The following is an 18,241-nucleotide window of genomic DNA, read 5'->3' as shown; positions in this document are numbered from 1 at the left end:
TTAATGAAGTGTTTACACAGACTTAAAAAGCAATACAAGAGGATTTTCCCTTTAGAGTTAAGGAATTTGAAACAATGCAGTGGTTTTTAATTAACATGAATCACGATACTTTAAAAGATTGTTTAGTGTAAATAAAAATATATCTCACTTCCTGCAATGGGGCAGTGGAGAGAAATAGGACATTTTTTTTAAGATGGCAAGGTAAACTGTTCTAAACAAAGATTTTATGTGGTCTTGTTTTGTTTGGGATATTGCTTCTGGTTTTTAGGCTTGAAATAGGAAAAAAAAGAAGTTTGGAATTTAGTTTGAAGATTTAATAATTGTGTAGTTATAGAATTCATTTGTAATAATTATAGGTAGTGTAAAAACATGAGGTCATAATTGCATTGATATTTTATTGTGTTGAGAAGAGTTGGAAATCAAACAACACTTTTCTCTCTTTTTCTTTCTTTTACATCATATACCCTGTCCCCTCTTTCTTTGGTTTAATTTTTTTTCATTCTACTTTTTCCCTTAGTTGATCAAACTTCAATATAATAATTTAAAAAAGTTAAATCAAACATCGCCATTAAGGGCTACCTGGGCATCCATAGAATTAATATTGTTTAAGGACATATTGAACACGGAGGAACACCCATTTTATTTCTATTTTATTGTTACATTTATACCCAATCGTTCCATTTTACTAAAAGCTCAAGGCAGTTGTTATTCCTTGAAACCACACCCTGGCCTTTTCACTAATCTAAATTCTGGTGTGTATGCTGTAATGTGACTGATTCCTATAACCCACTTCATGGGGGTTGTTTCATGAGCTGTTGCCTGTTATTCAGCTCAGGTCTTATCAAGATGATATAAACTTTGGGAGAGAAAATGAGGACCAATAATCCAGCACTTGAGGCTAAAATGGAGAAGATCTCCACAGCCACCATAGATTTCCCTTTGGTGCTCTGGTAGGCTGGGACAAAAGAGATCCAGACACTGCAAAAGAGAAGCATGCTGAGGGTGATAAATTTGGTTTCATTGAAACTGTCTGGGAGGTTCCTTCCAAGAAAAGCCACTGTAAAGCTGATCATGGCCAAGAGGCCAATAAAACTCAGAACACAATAAAACATGACAGTGGAGCCTTCATTGCATTCTAGGACCGTTTCTGTAGGCAGAGAATTCATGTCAAAGTCTGGGAAAGGAGCAGAGCTCACAAGCCACACAGTACAGAGAGTGGTTTGAATGAAAGAGGAGGAAAGCACTATAAAAAGTGCCAGCCTTTTTCCCACCCATGACCTCATCTGAGAGCCTGGCCTGGTGGCCATGAAAGCTAGGACCACAGTGAGGGTTTTGGCCACCACGCAAGAAACCGCCAGAGAGAAGATGATGCCAAAAGCAGTTTGGCGAAGGAGACAGGTTGCCCTCTGAGGCGGACCAATGAAAAGCAAAGGGCAGAGAAAGGAAAGCAAAAGGGAGGCCAGGAGGGTGTAGCTGAGGCCTCGGTTGTTGGCCTTGACGATGGGAGTGTCCTTATGCTGAACGAAGACCGTGAGGACCAGAGCTGTGATGGTGGAAAATAAAACAGCAAAAATGGCCAAAATGAACCCCAAAGGCTCTTGGAAAGATAGAAAGATGATCTCTTTTGGAATGCATTGATCCTGGGCTTTGCTGGGATAGTGATTCTCTGGACACTGGTAACAAGAATCCATGTCTGAAAAAGAAAAAAAAAGCCACAAATCTTTATTTAGAAGTTGGTGTATAGAATTAAAATGAAAATAAGAGCTCAATAAACAAAGTGAGTTCCAAAGTCATGTGCATGGTTCACATATGTTTGTTTTCATGAAGTATTATGTAGAGTCTAACCTCCATTATTTTTATTATTTATTCATTCAGTTTATATCCACCTTTCTGTTGTGGTCTGTCAGTAGCCTACGGAGGTGGCAACGGAGTCGGACAGCAATGAGACTGAGGTGAGGCCAGGGCCATCGGGAAGTGAAGTGCGGACTCCAGAGCTTCCAGAGACTGATAGTAGTGAGGCAGAGGAACAGGAGGAGCCTGTCTAATGCATGCATGAGAAGAGCTGCTAGAAGGCAAGAGCAGCTCAAGCAGAAAGGACAACTCAGGAGTAGGGCCAAGAGATGATTGGCCCCTCCCATAATGCTTAAAACAGACCAGCACCGGTATTTCAGCTTTGTCAGAAAACAATGTTGTAGCTTCATCTTCTGCTTTGTGTACGTCTTTCTGTTTGTGGCTTCTGGACATTTGCCAGGAAGGGCCTTTGGCAGTTTGCCTAATTGGACTAAGATTTGTGAGATAACTGAGGAATTTGTATTGGGAGGCATTTTTTTTACTTTGAGTTGAACGATGCTGGGAATGAAATAATTCCCAGTTGTTTGAATAAAGTTTGTTTTTCCACGGACTAAGTTTATTACTACCTACTTGGGACTGGGTCACAACACTTTCCTGCAGAAGGTTTAGGCAACACCCCCTTTGTCCAGATTTTACTACATCAAAAACACAGTATTTTGTGGAGAGAGTGTTAGAAGGTCATGACGTTCTATGGATGAAGGGGACTGGAATGTGAGTTACACTCTTAGTCCATCACAGCAGAAGCTGAATGGGTTTCATTTTTTTCAGCTGTTATTGCTGAGGTATTTTGAAATAACTGGGGGGGGGAGATAATCAGCAGATTTGTGAATCTGTTTCAGTAAATATATTGATTTAAGGTAGAAGCATAGGATTCAGATTGGTTCTGTGACCCAGCAAGACAGACACAGACTTCAGAGGATAATTAGAACTGCAGAAAAACAATTGCTACCAACCTGCCTTCCATTGAGGACCTGTATACTGCACGAATCAAAAAGACGGCTGTGAAAATATTTACAGACCCCTCACATCCTGGACAGAAACTGTTTCAACTCCTACCCTCAAATTCCTTGTGTGTCCAATCACACTTGGCCAATAAAGAAAAAGGAAGGAAGGAAGGAAGGAAGGAAGGAAGGAAGGAAGGAAGGAAGGAAGGAAGGAGGGAGGGAAGAACACAATTCCATTTTTTCTTTCTTCAAAATAAGAAGGTTTGATATATATTTTGTTTCAAATAATCTCCTTCCTTTTTATTTATTGACTTGGAGAAAAGAACAGGGAAGAGATAATTTTGAAAGCCATCATGTTATCTTGCAATAGAAACTTTAACTATCCAGATGACCAATGCACCGGATTCTGAGGATACCTCTGGAATCTGGAATGGGGCATTTAGACATCGACCCTTGGCCATATCCTCTTTGCTCCAGCCACCCATCTCAGCCAATTTACAGCCAGATTTTCTCCTCCACTGGCCCTCCCTCAGCCACTCTCCATGACCAATGGGCCTCTGGCCTTTGCCCCTCACCCTTCATCCCTGCCCATTTGGCCAGACACCGTTTGACCCAGGTCTTTGTCTGCATGGGACAAACAGCCCCCAGACAATTGGGTGGTGAGTAGCAGCAATGGCACTGGGGTGGGGGGAATGACAAGATCCTCCCGGTTAAACAACCAGTTTGGTGATCGTGCGGACGTGCGGTTTGAAGAAATCTTCACTTCCAGGTTTCTCTGGAGAGGTAACACTGCTGATTCTTGTGGCAATCAGCTCTGCTGATTCAGCTGAATCAGCTGAGGAGATAAAGGTAGGGAAATAGCGCGGGTGGGCGGGCGGGCGGGGAGCCCATCTGATTGTCAGGGAAAACCGGTTTGCTCCCAGCTGATCGTTGGAGCTACTGATTTGCACTGTATGAACTCATAGAATTAAACCACTGGATGGGGTTGACTGAGAGGGCTGTAGGAGGTCAATGTGCAGTACAGTTGGTGGCAGGCTTGGGGAGAGAGCAAGAGGTGTGATGGCTGCTGGCATTGTGGGGGACAAACAGTGATGGTGCGAGGCTAGTGGCACTGCAAGGGGGGAAGGGACACAGTGCAAGGCTGCTGGTGTTGCAGGGGGAAGGGAGGTGTCATGAGGCTACTCCATGATGCTCCTGCCACATCCCCACACATCCCCACTGTTCACCTGCTGCACCCTGCCCTGCAATGCCAGAAATCACAACGGGCTTGCTCCTCCCCCCCTTTTATTTGGTTGGAACTGGATGAGTTGCGAGCCAAGCTGTCTCTGCAAAGACCCCTAGAGGTTCCCCTCTCTTCTTTCCTGGTCGACCCTCAACACACACTCACCTGTCTGTCCCCCTCTGACACCTCTTTATCTCCACCATGCCCCCCCCCTCTGCACAACCAGTCAGAAACATGGCTCTGGAGCCACCAAATTTGTTGAAAAGTGCAGCCCCTTTAAAGAGCAGCACCATTGTTTCTCTCTGCCACCCAATTGGCTGGGGACTATTTGTCCTGAGCAGCCAAACGCTGGGTCAAACAGTGTCTTGGTGAATGGGCAGGGATGAAGGGCAAGGGGTAGAGAGTTGGGGGCATTGGTCATTGAACCCGATGATGCAGTGGTTAGAGTGCAATATTGAAGGCTACTTCTGCTGATCACCAGCTGCCAGCAGTTTGGCAGATCGAATCTCGCCAGGCTCAAGGTTGACTCAGCCTTCCATCCTTCTGAGGTGGGTAAAATGAGGAACCAGATTGTTGGGGGCAATGTGCTGACTCTGTAAAGTGCTTAGAGAGGGCTGTAAAGCACTGTGAAGCGGTATATAAGTCTAAGTGCTCTTGCTTTTGCTATTGCGAATGGCTGGGGAAGGGCCAGCAGAGGAGAAAAGCTGGCTGTGAATCAGCTGAGGTGGTTGGCTGGGAGCAAAGGGGGCACAGCCAATGGTGGGCACCTAAACGCCTTAAAACCCACTGGGATCTACACAGAAGGAAACAACTCTTTCTACTCAACCTGATCTCTATATGATCATTTATGAATACGACCATCTGTTTCCAACTTATGATATATTTACCCATCTGATCTGAAACTTTTCCTCTTGGGCATGGAAGGCAATCATAACAACAAAATGGCTTCCCTTCCTTCTTGGTCTTGCTGTGGCCTTTATGGCAGGGTTCATTGCACAAAGACAGAGGTTGAGCCTAGGCACAAAGAGAAGACAACAAGGCAGAATCTTTAAGTGATAGGCAAAGTGCATTGATTCTAATTAGATAACCAAACCATGAAGAAGTTTGAGAAAGCAATGTGCACAGAGCAAGTGCCTCTAAATACATGCATTTATTTATGTTTCTGATCCCAACTGAAAAGCATTGTTACAATCTTACAAGAAACTAAGTTTTTTTTTAAAAAAATTCAATTATTTCTACCTGTGCCAGATTTGAGGCAGTAATCTTTCAGTGGAATTGTGTGGTGTTATATGCCACCATATAACATATATAAAACCATATCACATATAAAAGTGGCTCAGTGTTTAAGACGCTGAGCTTGTTGATCGAAAGGTCGGCAGTTCAGCAGTTCAAATCCCTAGTGCCGTGTAATTGAGTGAGCTCCCATTACTTGTCCCAGCTTCTGTCAACCTAGCAGTTTGAAAGCAGGTAAAAAATAAAAGTAGAAAAATAGGGACCACCTTTTGTGGGAAGGTAACAGCGTTCCATGTATCTTTGGCATTTAGTCATGCTGGCCACATGACCACAGACAGTGCTGCCTCTTCAGACAGCGCTGTCTCTTCGGCTTTGAAACGGAGATGAGCACTGCCCCCTAGAGTCAGGAAAGACTAGCACCTATGTGCGAGGGGAACCTTTACGTTTACTATATGCCACCAATTTCTACCATTTGCAGTGTTAAATAAGGTATTTTCCCCTCAAAATCATGCTGTAGTTACCTTTTTAAAAACAAAACAATTATGCAAAGTTATTCTCTACACAATTGTACAAAAATTACAACTCACCTTTCTGTGGCCAGAAAAGGTCTAGGTTACTAAAAGAAAAAAAATATGGAAATAAGTTCAACTAACTTCCATACAGTTGTATATGACCATACAGCTATTTTCATTAACTGTAGCCTGAACCAATAAGCTGCACCCCAAATGTATATGGAAAATACCTGGTTAAACCTTCTTGGCCACCTAATGGCTTTGACATTAACACTGGAAACTTTGCCTTTGATCGCTCTGGGGTTAAATTTTCCCACTTTGACTCGATGTAGACTTAGATTTGGGAATGTGACCCAGTTGACAATATCAAATCCTGCTTCCAGGTTTCCATTTTGATCAAAGGAAATCATTTCCCCAACACTGTTGTTAAATGAGACTTTTCTTAGAAAGCGGTGGAACTAATTGAAAGTGGAAAGAAAGGCAAGCAAAACATGAAGACAAAAATAATACCAATTAAAAGGTGAAAATATTTTACAAGATAGAAACACCGATGTCTACTCAAACTATCAATAATCATGATTAAATGTAGTTAATCTGTCGCCCAATATTTGTTTACTTGTAAAGTAGTGGCTAAAATTGTGGAAACCTTTTGGGAAAAGTGTATTTTCTAAAACTAGCTAATACCACTATTTTTTTTTTGAGTAGTACCATATATCAATGGAAAGATAATTTAACAAAGAATGTAATACAATAATTTTTATGAAGGATTTGCTATTAGTATAGCAGTTACAATATAAAGAAGAAAAGTGAAACACTTAGGAAAAATGAAATATACAAAAAATATCACCACAGAAAAAATGAGATATACAAAAATTATCACCATGTCAGTTAATGGGTAACCTTTAGCATGAATTATGGCCTTACAACGTCTTCCTATGGAGTGAACCAAGTCTTTTAGTTCTGCAGCTGTTATAATGTGAAACCAAGATTGAATGACTGCTTCTATTAGCTGGGTTTTATTGCTGGGTCACTTCTGACTAACAAGTTTCCTTAGTCGGCTCCATAAATTTTTCAATTGGGTTAAGGTCTGGGCTATTCCCAGACCATTCCAGCAGTGGAACAGGATTATCCTGAAATGCCAAAAACAAACAAACAAACAAACAAACAAACAAACTGGTGTTATTAGCCATCACACCTCGAAAATACACTTTTTCCAAAAGGTTTCCACAATTTTGGCCACTACTGTAATATGGCTAATATTGTAAGCAAAATATAAAGAATAAAAACCACTTTATCATTGTTTCCAGGGATATGGATTATCTCTTTAAAGAAAAAGAAAAACCAGAAAGAATGAAGAACACAAGCAAATTCAAGCATTAGGATATTTATTTGTCACAGTAATCATCTGGAATGGAAAAATGAGAGAGAAGAGAGAAACCAAGATCCTGATTTGAATTATTGAAATATCCTTTGCTGTTCCTAATTCTGATTTGGATGGTACCAACAATACTAATAGAGTTAGTCTTCCCATTGAAAAAGAGGTCTCTCCCAGGGTGTTCCCTGAAATTTTGTTTTCATGGGAGCATGCTATACTTTTGGCCCTAGCTAAATAATGTTTTAGGCTAGGACGTTGAGCTTGTCAATCAAAAGGTCGGCAGCTCAGCAGCTTGAATCCCTAGTGCTGCCGTGTAATGGGGTGAGCTCCCGTTACTTGTCCCAGCTTCTGCCAACCTAGCAGTTTCGAAAGCACCTAAAAAATGCAAGTAGAAAAAATAGGGACCACCTTGGTGGGAAGGTAACAGCATTCCATGCGCCTTTGGCATTGAGTCATGCCGGCCACATGACCACAGAGACGTCTTCGGACAGCGCTGGCTCTTTGGCTTTGAAACGGAGATGAGCACCGCCCCCTAGAGTCGGCAACGACTAGCATGTATGTGCGAGGAAAACCTTTACCTTAAATAATGTTATTACCTGACCATTACAGAAATATTTTTAATGTAGTTTTTTATTAGTCAGTACAGAAATGTTGAAGGATGTAGAGTTCTGGTTGTCCATGCAGACATTCCTGGGAAAAGGAATTTGGCCCAAGGAAAGATTACTATGCATTTAATAATATACATGAAAGAGATAAGAAAGGTTCACCCCCCATATCGTACCAGGAGGAGAGGCTGAGCTCATGTGCTGCCTATGTGTGTGTTGAGTTCCGGCTTTGTCCCAGGACTCACCATGCCTGGGAGGGGGGAAAGGAGATGAGCAAGGCAGCAGTGGGCCCTCCTGCGATGGTGCCGCCCGGCCACAGCATCAACTTACTGGACCAATGCCAGCCTGCTGGCCAATTCCAGCAGTCTTTGGCAATGGCCACAAGCCACCCACAGACGATCCCAATTTGTGGGGCCATGCCACACAGCTGAGTACTCGACAGGTTCTGGTGGCCTCTGCAGTGGCCAGGAGTCATCCACCAAACATTCCTCAGACCTGCGCCGCTCAGGTGAGCACACAGCAACTTCTGGAGTCTTCCACACCAGCTGCGCATCATTCCTAAGAGGACTATAAGGGGCGTGCATAAGAGCACAAAAGTGCCTACCATTCTTGTCCTATTGTTCCCTTCATTATATCAAATTAATATAATTGATGCATATTTTTTACATATATATATATATATATATATATATATATATATATATATATATATATATATATATATATATATATATATATATATATATATATATATATATATATATATAGGTCTTTGGTTGTTCGGGTTTTCTCCCGTGTAAAATTGGAAGTGTCTTGGCGACGTTTCGACAAAGTCTCATTCAAAACCCAATGGCTCCCTAGGACACACCATCTACCAGAAGAAAACACACACAAACCGCTATCTGCACGCACTCTCACACCACCACCCAGCACAGATCAACTCCGTAGCCAAGACACTCATCTCCAGAACAAAATGCTTAGCTGATGAACAACACCTAAAACCCGAACTAGACACTCTCACTAACGTACTAACATCCAATGGATTCCAGAGAAATAAGATTACCAAACTAATCCAAAAAGAACCCCCCACTAAAATCCAAGACAGAGAACAAGAAAACGGCACAGCCCTCCTCCCATATATAAAAGGCACCACAGACAGAATCAGCAAGATCCTCCACAAACACAACATCAAGACAGCATTCTGCACAAACAGAAAAGTATCCACCATCCTAAGAAACCCCAAAGACAAAATTGAGTTAGAAAATCAAGGAGTATATGAAATCCCATGCACCGCCTGCCCCACCACATACATTGGACAAACCAACAGAAGAATAAGTGCACGCATTGAAGAACACAAGAATTCATTCAAAAAAGAGGAACCAACTTCTTCCCTGGTCCAACACTTTAAAGTCACAGGACATGATATTGACTTTAAAAAGACCAGAACTATCGCCAAAACTGAACACTTTAACAACAGAATAATCAGAGAAGCCATTGAGATAGAAACACGCCCACACAGCATGAACAAACGAGATGACACCTCCCGCCTACCAGCCATTTGGAAACCCGCTCTTATTGACAAACGAGTCCCTAACACGAGGAATGACACCAGACCCACACTCACAAGGTCCACACAGGATGTCACCACCACATCCACCCAGAAAGCAGACCCAAACCCACACTGATCATGAAGCACGACCAAGGACCAGAAGCCAGACCGCAGCTGCAACATTAGCCATTTCAAACCCCTCCAATCCATACATGCAGCAGACCCACTATGAAGATGTAGCACGACCACAAAGCCAAACAACAGCTATGCAGCTCACCAGCTCAAATCCCCCTGCAGCACAGACTAGACTGAGCACAACCAAGCCCCCACCAACACAGGACACACCCCCAGCCAATCAGAGCACAGAAAACCCCATCCAATCAGAGCACAGCCAAGCTCCCACCCAATCAGTTCAAACCCCACTAGCAGTTAAAAGGAAGAAACAGCTGCGATCACACATTGCTCCCAGAAGCACGGTTGAAGCCTGAAGATGACGAATGAGACTTCGTCGAAACGTCGCCAAGACACTTCCAATTTTACACGGAGAAAACCCGAACAACCAAAGACCTATATACAAACACCGTGAAAACCTCAGAAAACAAATATATATATATATATATATATATATCAATCTTATATATATATATATATATATATATATATATCAATCTTACACGGAGAAAACCGAACAACCAAAGACCTATATACAAACACCGTGAAAACCTCAGAAAACAAATATATATATATATATATATATATCAATCTTATATATATATATATATATATATATATATATCCAATCTTACAGGAGAAAACCGAACAACAAAGACATATATATATATATATATATATATATATATATATATATATATATATATATATATATATATATATATATATATATATATAAATATTTTCTTCAAGATATGTTGTTTTATCTATGACAATTGTTTGTGTATACTGTTGTGACAAAAAGAAAAAAAATTAAAGCAGAGTTTGCCACATATGCGTGATTGTCCCAACTCTTGTCCCCTTACAAGGTCTGGCCTAAACCGGCTGAGAGTGTGTCCCTCAGAAATGCAAAGAAGGAGATCTGAAATTATTAAAATCCTAAAACAAAAGGAAGCTGAGTAATAATCAAGAAGGGTCCCAATATATTCTTAATCTCTTTTAGACCCTAGCTCTCCCATTATGGACAGCAGATAATGAACTACTGATGTGGATTTTGACTTCCAACCAAGAAAATCAAACACCTTATATTCACCAAAAGTAACTTGTAAGCAAGAAAAGATGTGAAATGATGGAAGAAAATGGTCATGCCTCTTCTAAAATGTACAAAAAACATCAGGTTCAGTAGATATGTAGGCAGTCTCCTTCTGTTTATGTAATCAGGACATTACCTGCCACAGCTGTTGATTCAGGAGTTTATTTTGTCCTTTTTCAAACATAGTTCTGTGTTTGGACTTTAATGAAGTCATGGACTGCAATGCATGGGCTACAGCATAAACTGCATTGTAGACACTATAGCTATGGGCAGTGATTCTCATGTCAAAAACAGATTTAGGAAGAGCCTCTAGCTTTTCCTCCCCACTGCAGCGATTCCAAACATTGTCCTCTTCCAAGGAAGTTGGGAAGGAACAATCAAATGCCTGTTTCCAAAAGTCCTTAATAAAACCGTCTCTGGTTTCCACATTAGGGTTTCTCATCTGAAGAAAATGTTGGAAACCCACCAGTTCTTTTGACTGAGTTGCAAAGGCTAAAGAACCATGAAGGATATCTAGATCCCAAGATTGTTGAAAGGGAAGAGACATGAAATCCATCTGTGCGGTCATAATCCAAACTTTGGCTCTCTTCATTTGCACATTTTCAAGTTCCAAAATTCTGGGGAACATTCTCAAGAAGATGGTAGTGTGAATTTCTCCATGTAAGAACACAACACTGGCTGTGCTGTCGCTTATCAAGAGGTACAGTTTAAACCAGGACTCTATCATTTCCTGAATGCTAGTTTTGAAATACACATTTGGGAATGGTTTGATGAAGTCAAAGCAGATACCTCCTGCAGATAACTTGGGAAGTTCATGCTGCATAAAACTGAGGCTACTGTCATCCTGTATATAAATGACTCCAATCCAGGTCCATGAAAAAAGCATAAGCAACTGCAGCACCCCCACATATTGCTGGTTTATATTCGGGAACATCCATTGGATGTGGAATTGTTCAGATTGATCATTAATCATAGGGGAAGAACCGTATCCAAGCTATGAAGAAAAGAAAGACTGAGTCGATAGGATGAGTGCAGATAAAATTTTATTATTTGAAGGAATTGGGATTCATTCCATATTTTGACACTGGGTGGAAGAAAATGAAAAGTTATAAGAATGTCCCATTACAATGGAGCTTACGTAAATGACCACCTCTTGACTGTTCTCTATTTTCCAACATAGAGTGGAAGTTTGGGAAGTAATTTCATCTCATCTCCTACTTCTTATTGTAACAGTGGTGGGTTGTACCCGGTTCGGTCTGTTTCTTGTGAACCAGTAGTAAAACCAGCGGGAGGCTTCACCCACCGACCTGGACATCATCATAGACAATCTGTGCATGTGCAGAAACGTGTGTGCTCCCGTTGCGAACCGGTAGTAAAGGTAAGTAGAACCCACCCCTGTATTGCAAGAACCACTCGTATTTTACCATGAAGATAAATTTCCACCAAAATATTTTCCAGTGAAGTGGAAAAGAAGATTTTACCAAATATGGCCAGCAATCCTTTGAATCCTAATTAAATTCTGTGCAAGGAATTGGCAAACATACAGGTCGATATCTTGGTCAATTTCAACCAATATTTTGTAAATACATATATCCTTGCTGGTAAACCTATGGAACACCTGCCACAAATGGCACGCAGCGCCCTCTCTGTAGACATGCGAGTCCAAGTTCAGCTCCATTGTGCATGCGTGTGCACCTACCACTGGCCAGCTGGTCATTGGGTTTCTGCCGTGCATGCGTGGGTGGTGGGGCACATGTGGGGGCCTCACACACGCATGTACTGGGGACAGGGGGCATGCAGGGGGCCACTTGCACATGCATGGGGGCACAGAGGCATGCGGGGGCCGCATGTATATTGCATTTTGGGGGTTCGGGCACTCACACATGTGTTCACACATGCATATACTTTGGACACGCGGTCTGGAAAAGGTTAGCCATCACTATATTATATCAATCAAGACCAATAACACAATTTGGAAAATAGTGTTGGCAGAAACCATAAAATGGTTTTGAATTCTTTAAGAAAGAATTGGAATATGTTCCTCTATGGATGTGAAATCAGACCTGATAGTTTATATATAAAAATACTGTATAACTCTCTCTCTCTCTCTGTCTCTCTCTCTCTCTCTCTCTCTCTGTCTCTCTCTCTCTCTCTGTGTGTGTGTGTAAAAAATTTAAAGGTCCTATATTTATTTTAGCAATATGACTTGATGGGATAGTATTGATAGTTTTAGTTTTACTCACAAAAAAAGGGAAAGAAAACTAATCTAATAATTAGAACATTGAATTACTGTAAGTCATTCAGAATATTGTAAAGACATACACAAATCATACAAATCTTTGATGGCAAGGTTTTACTCACCATCTCCCAGATTTTGGCTCTCCTCTGGTGAATGCTGCTACTTTGAGATGTCTTACTAGCCAAAAAAACAAAAACAAAAACTCCTTGACCCTTCACTTCTTGTGGACAAGTGAAGACCTTGGAACCTCTGCCTATTCCTACAATACCTCTTAATCCAGAGGGATGCTGTTAATGGCTGATTTAAAAAAAAATGACTTTTAAAAATGTTCCCTTCTGGGTCAAGATTGACACACAAGGAACAGAAAAAACATCACCTCTAGGTTGATGACACCTTCTCTGTCCCTATCAATAAAATGACTTACTAAACAAAATAAGAGAGGTGTGACGGGCCCATAAAAACCAAGAAAGGCATGCAATGCTTTCAAGCAGCGTTCTTTGAAGTTCCTCAGCACATTTTTTTTGGACAATTTTGCTAAAGCAAAGCACTATGATATCTGCATCTACTATTATACTTTAAGAATTATTAGGGGAGAATTGTCTTCACTCACTTTGTCTCACATAAAATATCTGGATTGAGCGTCCTCTTGTTCCTCTAGAACAGTGGTTCTCAACCTTTATAGTGCTGCAACCCCTTTAATACAATTCCCCACAATGTGGCAACCCCAACCATAAAATTATTTTCGTTTTGAATTTATCGCGCCTGAAGCCGTATTGGCTAGCGATCTGAACTGCTTGCGATTGCCTTGAGGACGGAGGCATTAAAGCGGAGACTCCTCCCCTATTAAGTTTATTGCACCTGAAGCCAGATTAGGCTAGCGATTGGGAGTGATTGCAGCTTGCTTGAGAGGGAGACATCAGAGCAAAGATTTCTCTCGTTTTTAATTCATCACGCCTGAAGCCGAATTCGGCTAGCAATTTGAAGAGCCTGCAGCTGGCTTGTGGAGTCAACCATTGGAGCACGATTCTTCGACTCGCAAGTATACTTCCCATATTTCCGATGGTCTTAGGTGACCCCTAGCAAATCATCATTTGACCCCCAATGGGGTCCCGACCCACAGGTTGAGAACCGCTGCTCTAGAACCGTGATGGTGAACCTATGGCACGTGTGCCAGAAGTGGCACACAGAGCCATCTCTCTGGGCACACCAGCCGTCACCCATTGCTCTTCTGGGTTCTGGCGTGCATATGCGCGCTGGCCATCTGGTCTTTGCATATGCATGCTTGCCAAAAACCGGAAGACTAGGTGACCAGTGCGCATATGCACACTAGAAACTGAAAGGTTGGCTTCCCTGCATGCATGCTGTTCCAGTTTCTGGCATTTCCACGCATGTGCACTGGGAGCTACTCTTTCGGTTTCTAGTGTTCACCCCCCCCATGTGCATGCTCCTGTTTTGGCACTCAGTGCTGAAAAGGTTCGCCAACACTGCTCTAGAATGATCTCATCTTCTGCTGGAAATCCAGCCTACTTTATTCCGTCACAACCTGGTTTTTTACAATTTCACTCTTCAAGTGTCCACGTACCTGGGGCATTTTGTAGATGGTCAGAATGGTTGCCATGGAAAGACATGCCTGGGAGTCTGGTCCCCCAATCACAGCCATATTAGTACTTTGAGCATCGCATTTATAGTTTGGAATGAACTTGTCCCATGTGGAGAGGAGCTCCAGAGAAGCAAGATAAGTAAAGCTTCCAGTGAAGTAGTCATTATAAATGCTGAAACCCAAGGAGATGTTGCGCAGCATTTGGGTATCTTCATTGATCTCCTTTATAGCAAATAGAAAAGCCAGGACATGCTGATAGGTCTGAGTCAAAAATCTGTAATGAGATTTGCCTGCACCATTGAACTGTCTCTATTTAAGAAGTTTAAGGCTTGATAAATTCCTAAATTAAAATAACTGGGCATTGTATTTCGTAAGGTTGCTGGGTCTTCAGGCAGACCTAAGCATAGTACATAAAATCATCTGCTACAATATCCTACCAGCCAATGAATACTTCAGCTTCAACCAAAAACAATACAAGAGCACACAATAGATACAAACTCATGGTAAACCAATCCAAACTAGATCGCAGAAAATACGATTTCAGTAACAGAGTTGTCAACGCCTGGAATGCACTACCTGAATCTGTGGTTTCTTTCCCAAATCCCCAAAACTTTAACCTTAGACTGTCTATTGTAGACCTCACCCCATTTTTAAGAGGTCTGTAAGGAGTGTGCATAAGCGCATCAGTGTGCCTACCATCCCTGTCCTAATGTTTTCTTTTATTCATATCCTTCACATGTATTTATAATTAGGTTTACACTTGTATCTGTCATAAAATACATGCTTAATGAAATAAATTAAATTAAATTAAAAAAAATAAGTAATAAGATATTGGGCAACTTAGTGATGAAACCCAGGCTCAGGTTCTCCACAATTTTCATTTGAAAAGATGTAATCCACCAAAGCTTTGTTGTGGTAGACCACCTGTAGATTTTCCAAAGCATCAAGTGAAAATAGTACTTATAACAACAACAACAACAACAACAACAACAACAACAACAGAGTTGGAAAGGACCTTGGAGGTCTTCTAGTCCAACCCCCTGCCCAGGCAGGAAAACCTACACCATTTCAGACAAATGGCTATCCAACATTTTCTTAAAAATTTCCAGTGTTGAAGCATTCATAACTTCTGCAGGCAAGTTGTTCCACTGGTTAATTGTTCTAACTGTCAGGAAATTTCTCCTTAGTTCTAAGTTGCTTTTCTCCTTGATTAGTTTCCACCCATTGCTTCTTGTTCTACCCTCAGATGCTTTGGAGAATAGTGTGACTCCCTCTTCTTTGCGGCAGCCCCTGAGATATTGGAACACTGCTATCATGTCTCCCCTAGTCCTTCTTTTCGTTAAACTAGGCATACCGAGTTCGTGCAACCGTTCTTCATATAAAAAATCACTTAAAAAATATCGGCACAAAAATATTTATATTTCAATTAGGTGCACTTAGATTTCTATGTCTGGATGCTTACTGGGGAAAAAAATCCATCTCAGTGTTAACTTTTATTTCAATGCATAATTAGAACTGCAGAAAAAACAATTGCTACCAACCCGCCTTCCATTGAGGATCTGTATACTGCATGAGTCAAAAAGAGGACTGTGAAAATATCTACAGGCCCCTCACATCCTGGATATAAATTGTTTCAATTTCTATCCTCAAAACATTATAGAGCATTGCACACCGGAACAACTAGACACAAGGACAGTTTTTACTCCGCATGCCATCATTCTGTTAAACAACTAATTTTCACAATACTGTCAAACTATTTACTAAGCCTGTATTACTATTCTTCTTCTCATCCTTCCTATTACCTACCTCCTACTTATGACTATAACTTTGTTGCTTGTATCTTTAAGATTTATATTATTTTACTTATTTTCCTAGTATGCTTTTTGTTGATTGCTTATTTATTTATTTATTTATTTATTTATTTTATTTATTTATTAGATTTTTATACCGCCCTTCTCCCGAAGGACTCAGGGCGGTGTACAGCCAGAATAAAAACAAAATATATACAATTTAAAACAACATTTAAAAAGAGCAAATTTTAAAGGCTGATTATTAAAATTTAGATTTAAAATTTAAAAAATATTAAGAATACCCAATTAAAATTCATCAATAATTATGCCAGTCCCACTGCATTCTGTGGCTATCACTGATTCATGATGGATGTATTTATGATGACTATGATCATGATTTATCACTCATATCTCTGATATACACTGAGAACTTATGCACCAAGGACAAATTCTTTGTGTGTCCAATCGTACTTGGCCAATAAAGAATTCTATTTCTAGTAAGGGAATATCTCTGAAAGGAAATGAGACATGACCTTGGCTATGTATGGAGGGTTCTACCAACTCTATATCTTAGCAAAAACTACAGGGTAGTCATTAGTAGCATGGCCTACTAATACTATAGAGATAGGATTTACATTAGTTGAGCATCCTAGCTTTGGACAGTAATGGGCAGGTGAGCTTCCCATTACTGTATTTTTAGCCAATACCCCAGAATACTACTTAGTTGCAAGTTCAATTTATTCCATGCACAATATTCAAATACCACCTTGATATTGTTAGGGATTGCTTGTCTGGCTTACATTTTTGACAGCTTTCACTTATCTTTCATTTCACAATGCCTACTGAAAGCTAGGATGTATTTCTAAGAGAAAATAAGCAACCGTCAGTCTTCCTTCATTGTGCCAGGAATGTGAAATGGGCAATTCTTACATTCATAAAATTATAAAATTAAAATAAATTAAAATGTGTGTGAGCCACCCAGAGTTACCTTAGGGTAAGATGGGTAGCCAACAAATGTTATAAACAAATGAATGAATGAATAAATAAATAATCTTAAAATGAATGATAAGTTAAAGAAGGACAATAATGAGAATGAGAATAATATGGCACAATGAAAGGATTTAAATCAGTCTTAGTTTCCCCATCCACTGAACCTTTAGCTGATAACTTGTTTGGGAATATTGCCTAAATCGCTGTATTAACTAACTGTTCATAATTTTAATGGATAAAAATTCTGGCCCATTAAAGGACAGTGTGTTCCTATCCTATTTGATTGAAAATTCAAAAATAAGGAGAACCTCATAACCTTAAACATTTGGTACAAGGTACCAATTTCTTACATGAGCTCGTCAAGGACTTCAGAAGAGGGGTGTCTTTCAAAATTGAGAGGGTTGGAAAACATGTAGCTCTGCGAACTAATGCCAGCTATAATAACATCCCCTGACTGGTAATATTTATGATTGATTTTCTGAGGGTCACCGATTATGCATTCAGTAACCAGAATGTCACACGTCGTCCAAGGAAATAGCAGCAGTATCAAAAGAATAAACTTCATCATCATGGATACACATCTTCTCCTTAACTTCAAATCACCTGTTCTTTTCCAGTCATCCAAATGCTGTTGTTTTTGCATGGCCAGCAATGTCAACTTCAATAGTATACCCAGGGCACCCAATTACTTCAAAAACCTTGCTCTAAATGTTTCAGTCCAGATTAAGATGGTTCTTCAATTTCGATTCTCTGTTTTGCTAATCACTACCAGAAAATCCCTTGTCCTCTAAAGGAGTTGTCCAAATAATTAGCATCAATTGGATAATTATGCAGGAATTCAAACACCTACTGATCATTAGAAATTCTTTCCCATGTAGAAGTAGGAAATTATTTTCTAACCTATTATTTCAGCCAAAGTTTTCTCTTTTCCTAAAAAGGTTCAAAGTAATGTGACTTCCTAAAACTTCCATTGAGGACCTGTAAACTGCATGAGTCAAAAAGAGGGCTGTGAAAATATCTACACATCTGCACATAGATGTGTACAATATCTACACATTATGTCAAGG

At 40.5% G+C, this 18,241-nt stretch overlaps 1 protein-coding gene across 1 annotated transcript; it reads right to left on the bottom strand.

Annotated features, from left to right (window-relative positions):
• Window positions 1-791: 791 nt before the first annotated feature.
• LOC131198014 (vomeronasal type-2 receptor 26-like) lies at window positions 792-14,595 on the bottom strand. The gene is made up of 5 exons (XM_058182523.1): window positions 14,377-14,595; window positions 10,692-11,549; window positions 5,993-6,220; window positions 4,905-5,031; window positions 792-1,693 (listed from the first exon to the last, which is right to left on the bottom strand). The coding sequence occupies exons 1-5, from the start codon at window positions 14,593-14,595 to the stop codon at window positions 792-794; spliced, it is 2,334 nt and encodes a 777-aa protein (XP_058038506.1).
• Between the last annotated feature and the right edge of the window lie 3,646 nt (window positions 14,596-18,241).

The sequence above is a fragment of the Ahaetulla prasina genome, chromosome 4 (assembly GCF_028640845.1).
Source record: "Ahaetulla prasina isolate Xishuangbanna chromosome 4, ASM2864084v1, whole genome shotgun sequence".
In the NCBI taxonomy this organism is placed as follows: Eukaryota; Metazoa; Chordata; class Lepidosauria; order Squamata; family Colubridae; genus Ahaetulla; species Ahaetulla prasina.
This window is presented reverse-complemented; position numbering and strand designations above follow the sequence as displayed.

Coding starts and splice junctions, on each gene's coding strand:
- LOC131198014 (XM_058182523.1), bottom strand. CDS start 14,595: ATGCTGCGCAACATCTCCTTGGGTTTCAGCATTTATAATGACTACTTC. Junction 6,221..10,691: donor TGAATCAACAGCTGTGGCAG/GTAATGTCCTGA, acceptor ACTTTCAATTAG/TTCCACCGCTTTCTAAGAAA. Junction 1,694..4,904: donor AAAAGTTTCAGATCAGATGG/GTAAATATATCA, acceptor TTTCTTTTTCAG/ACATGGATTCTTGTTACCAG.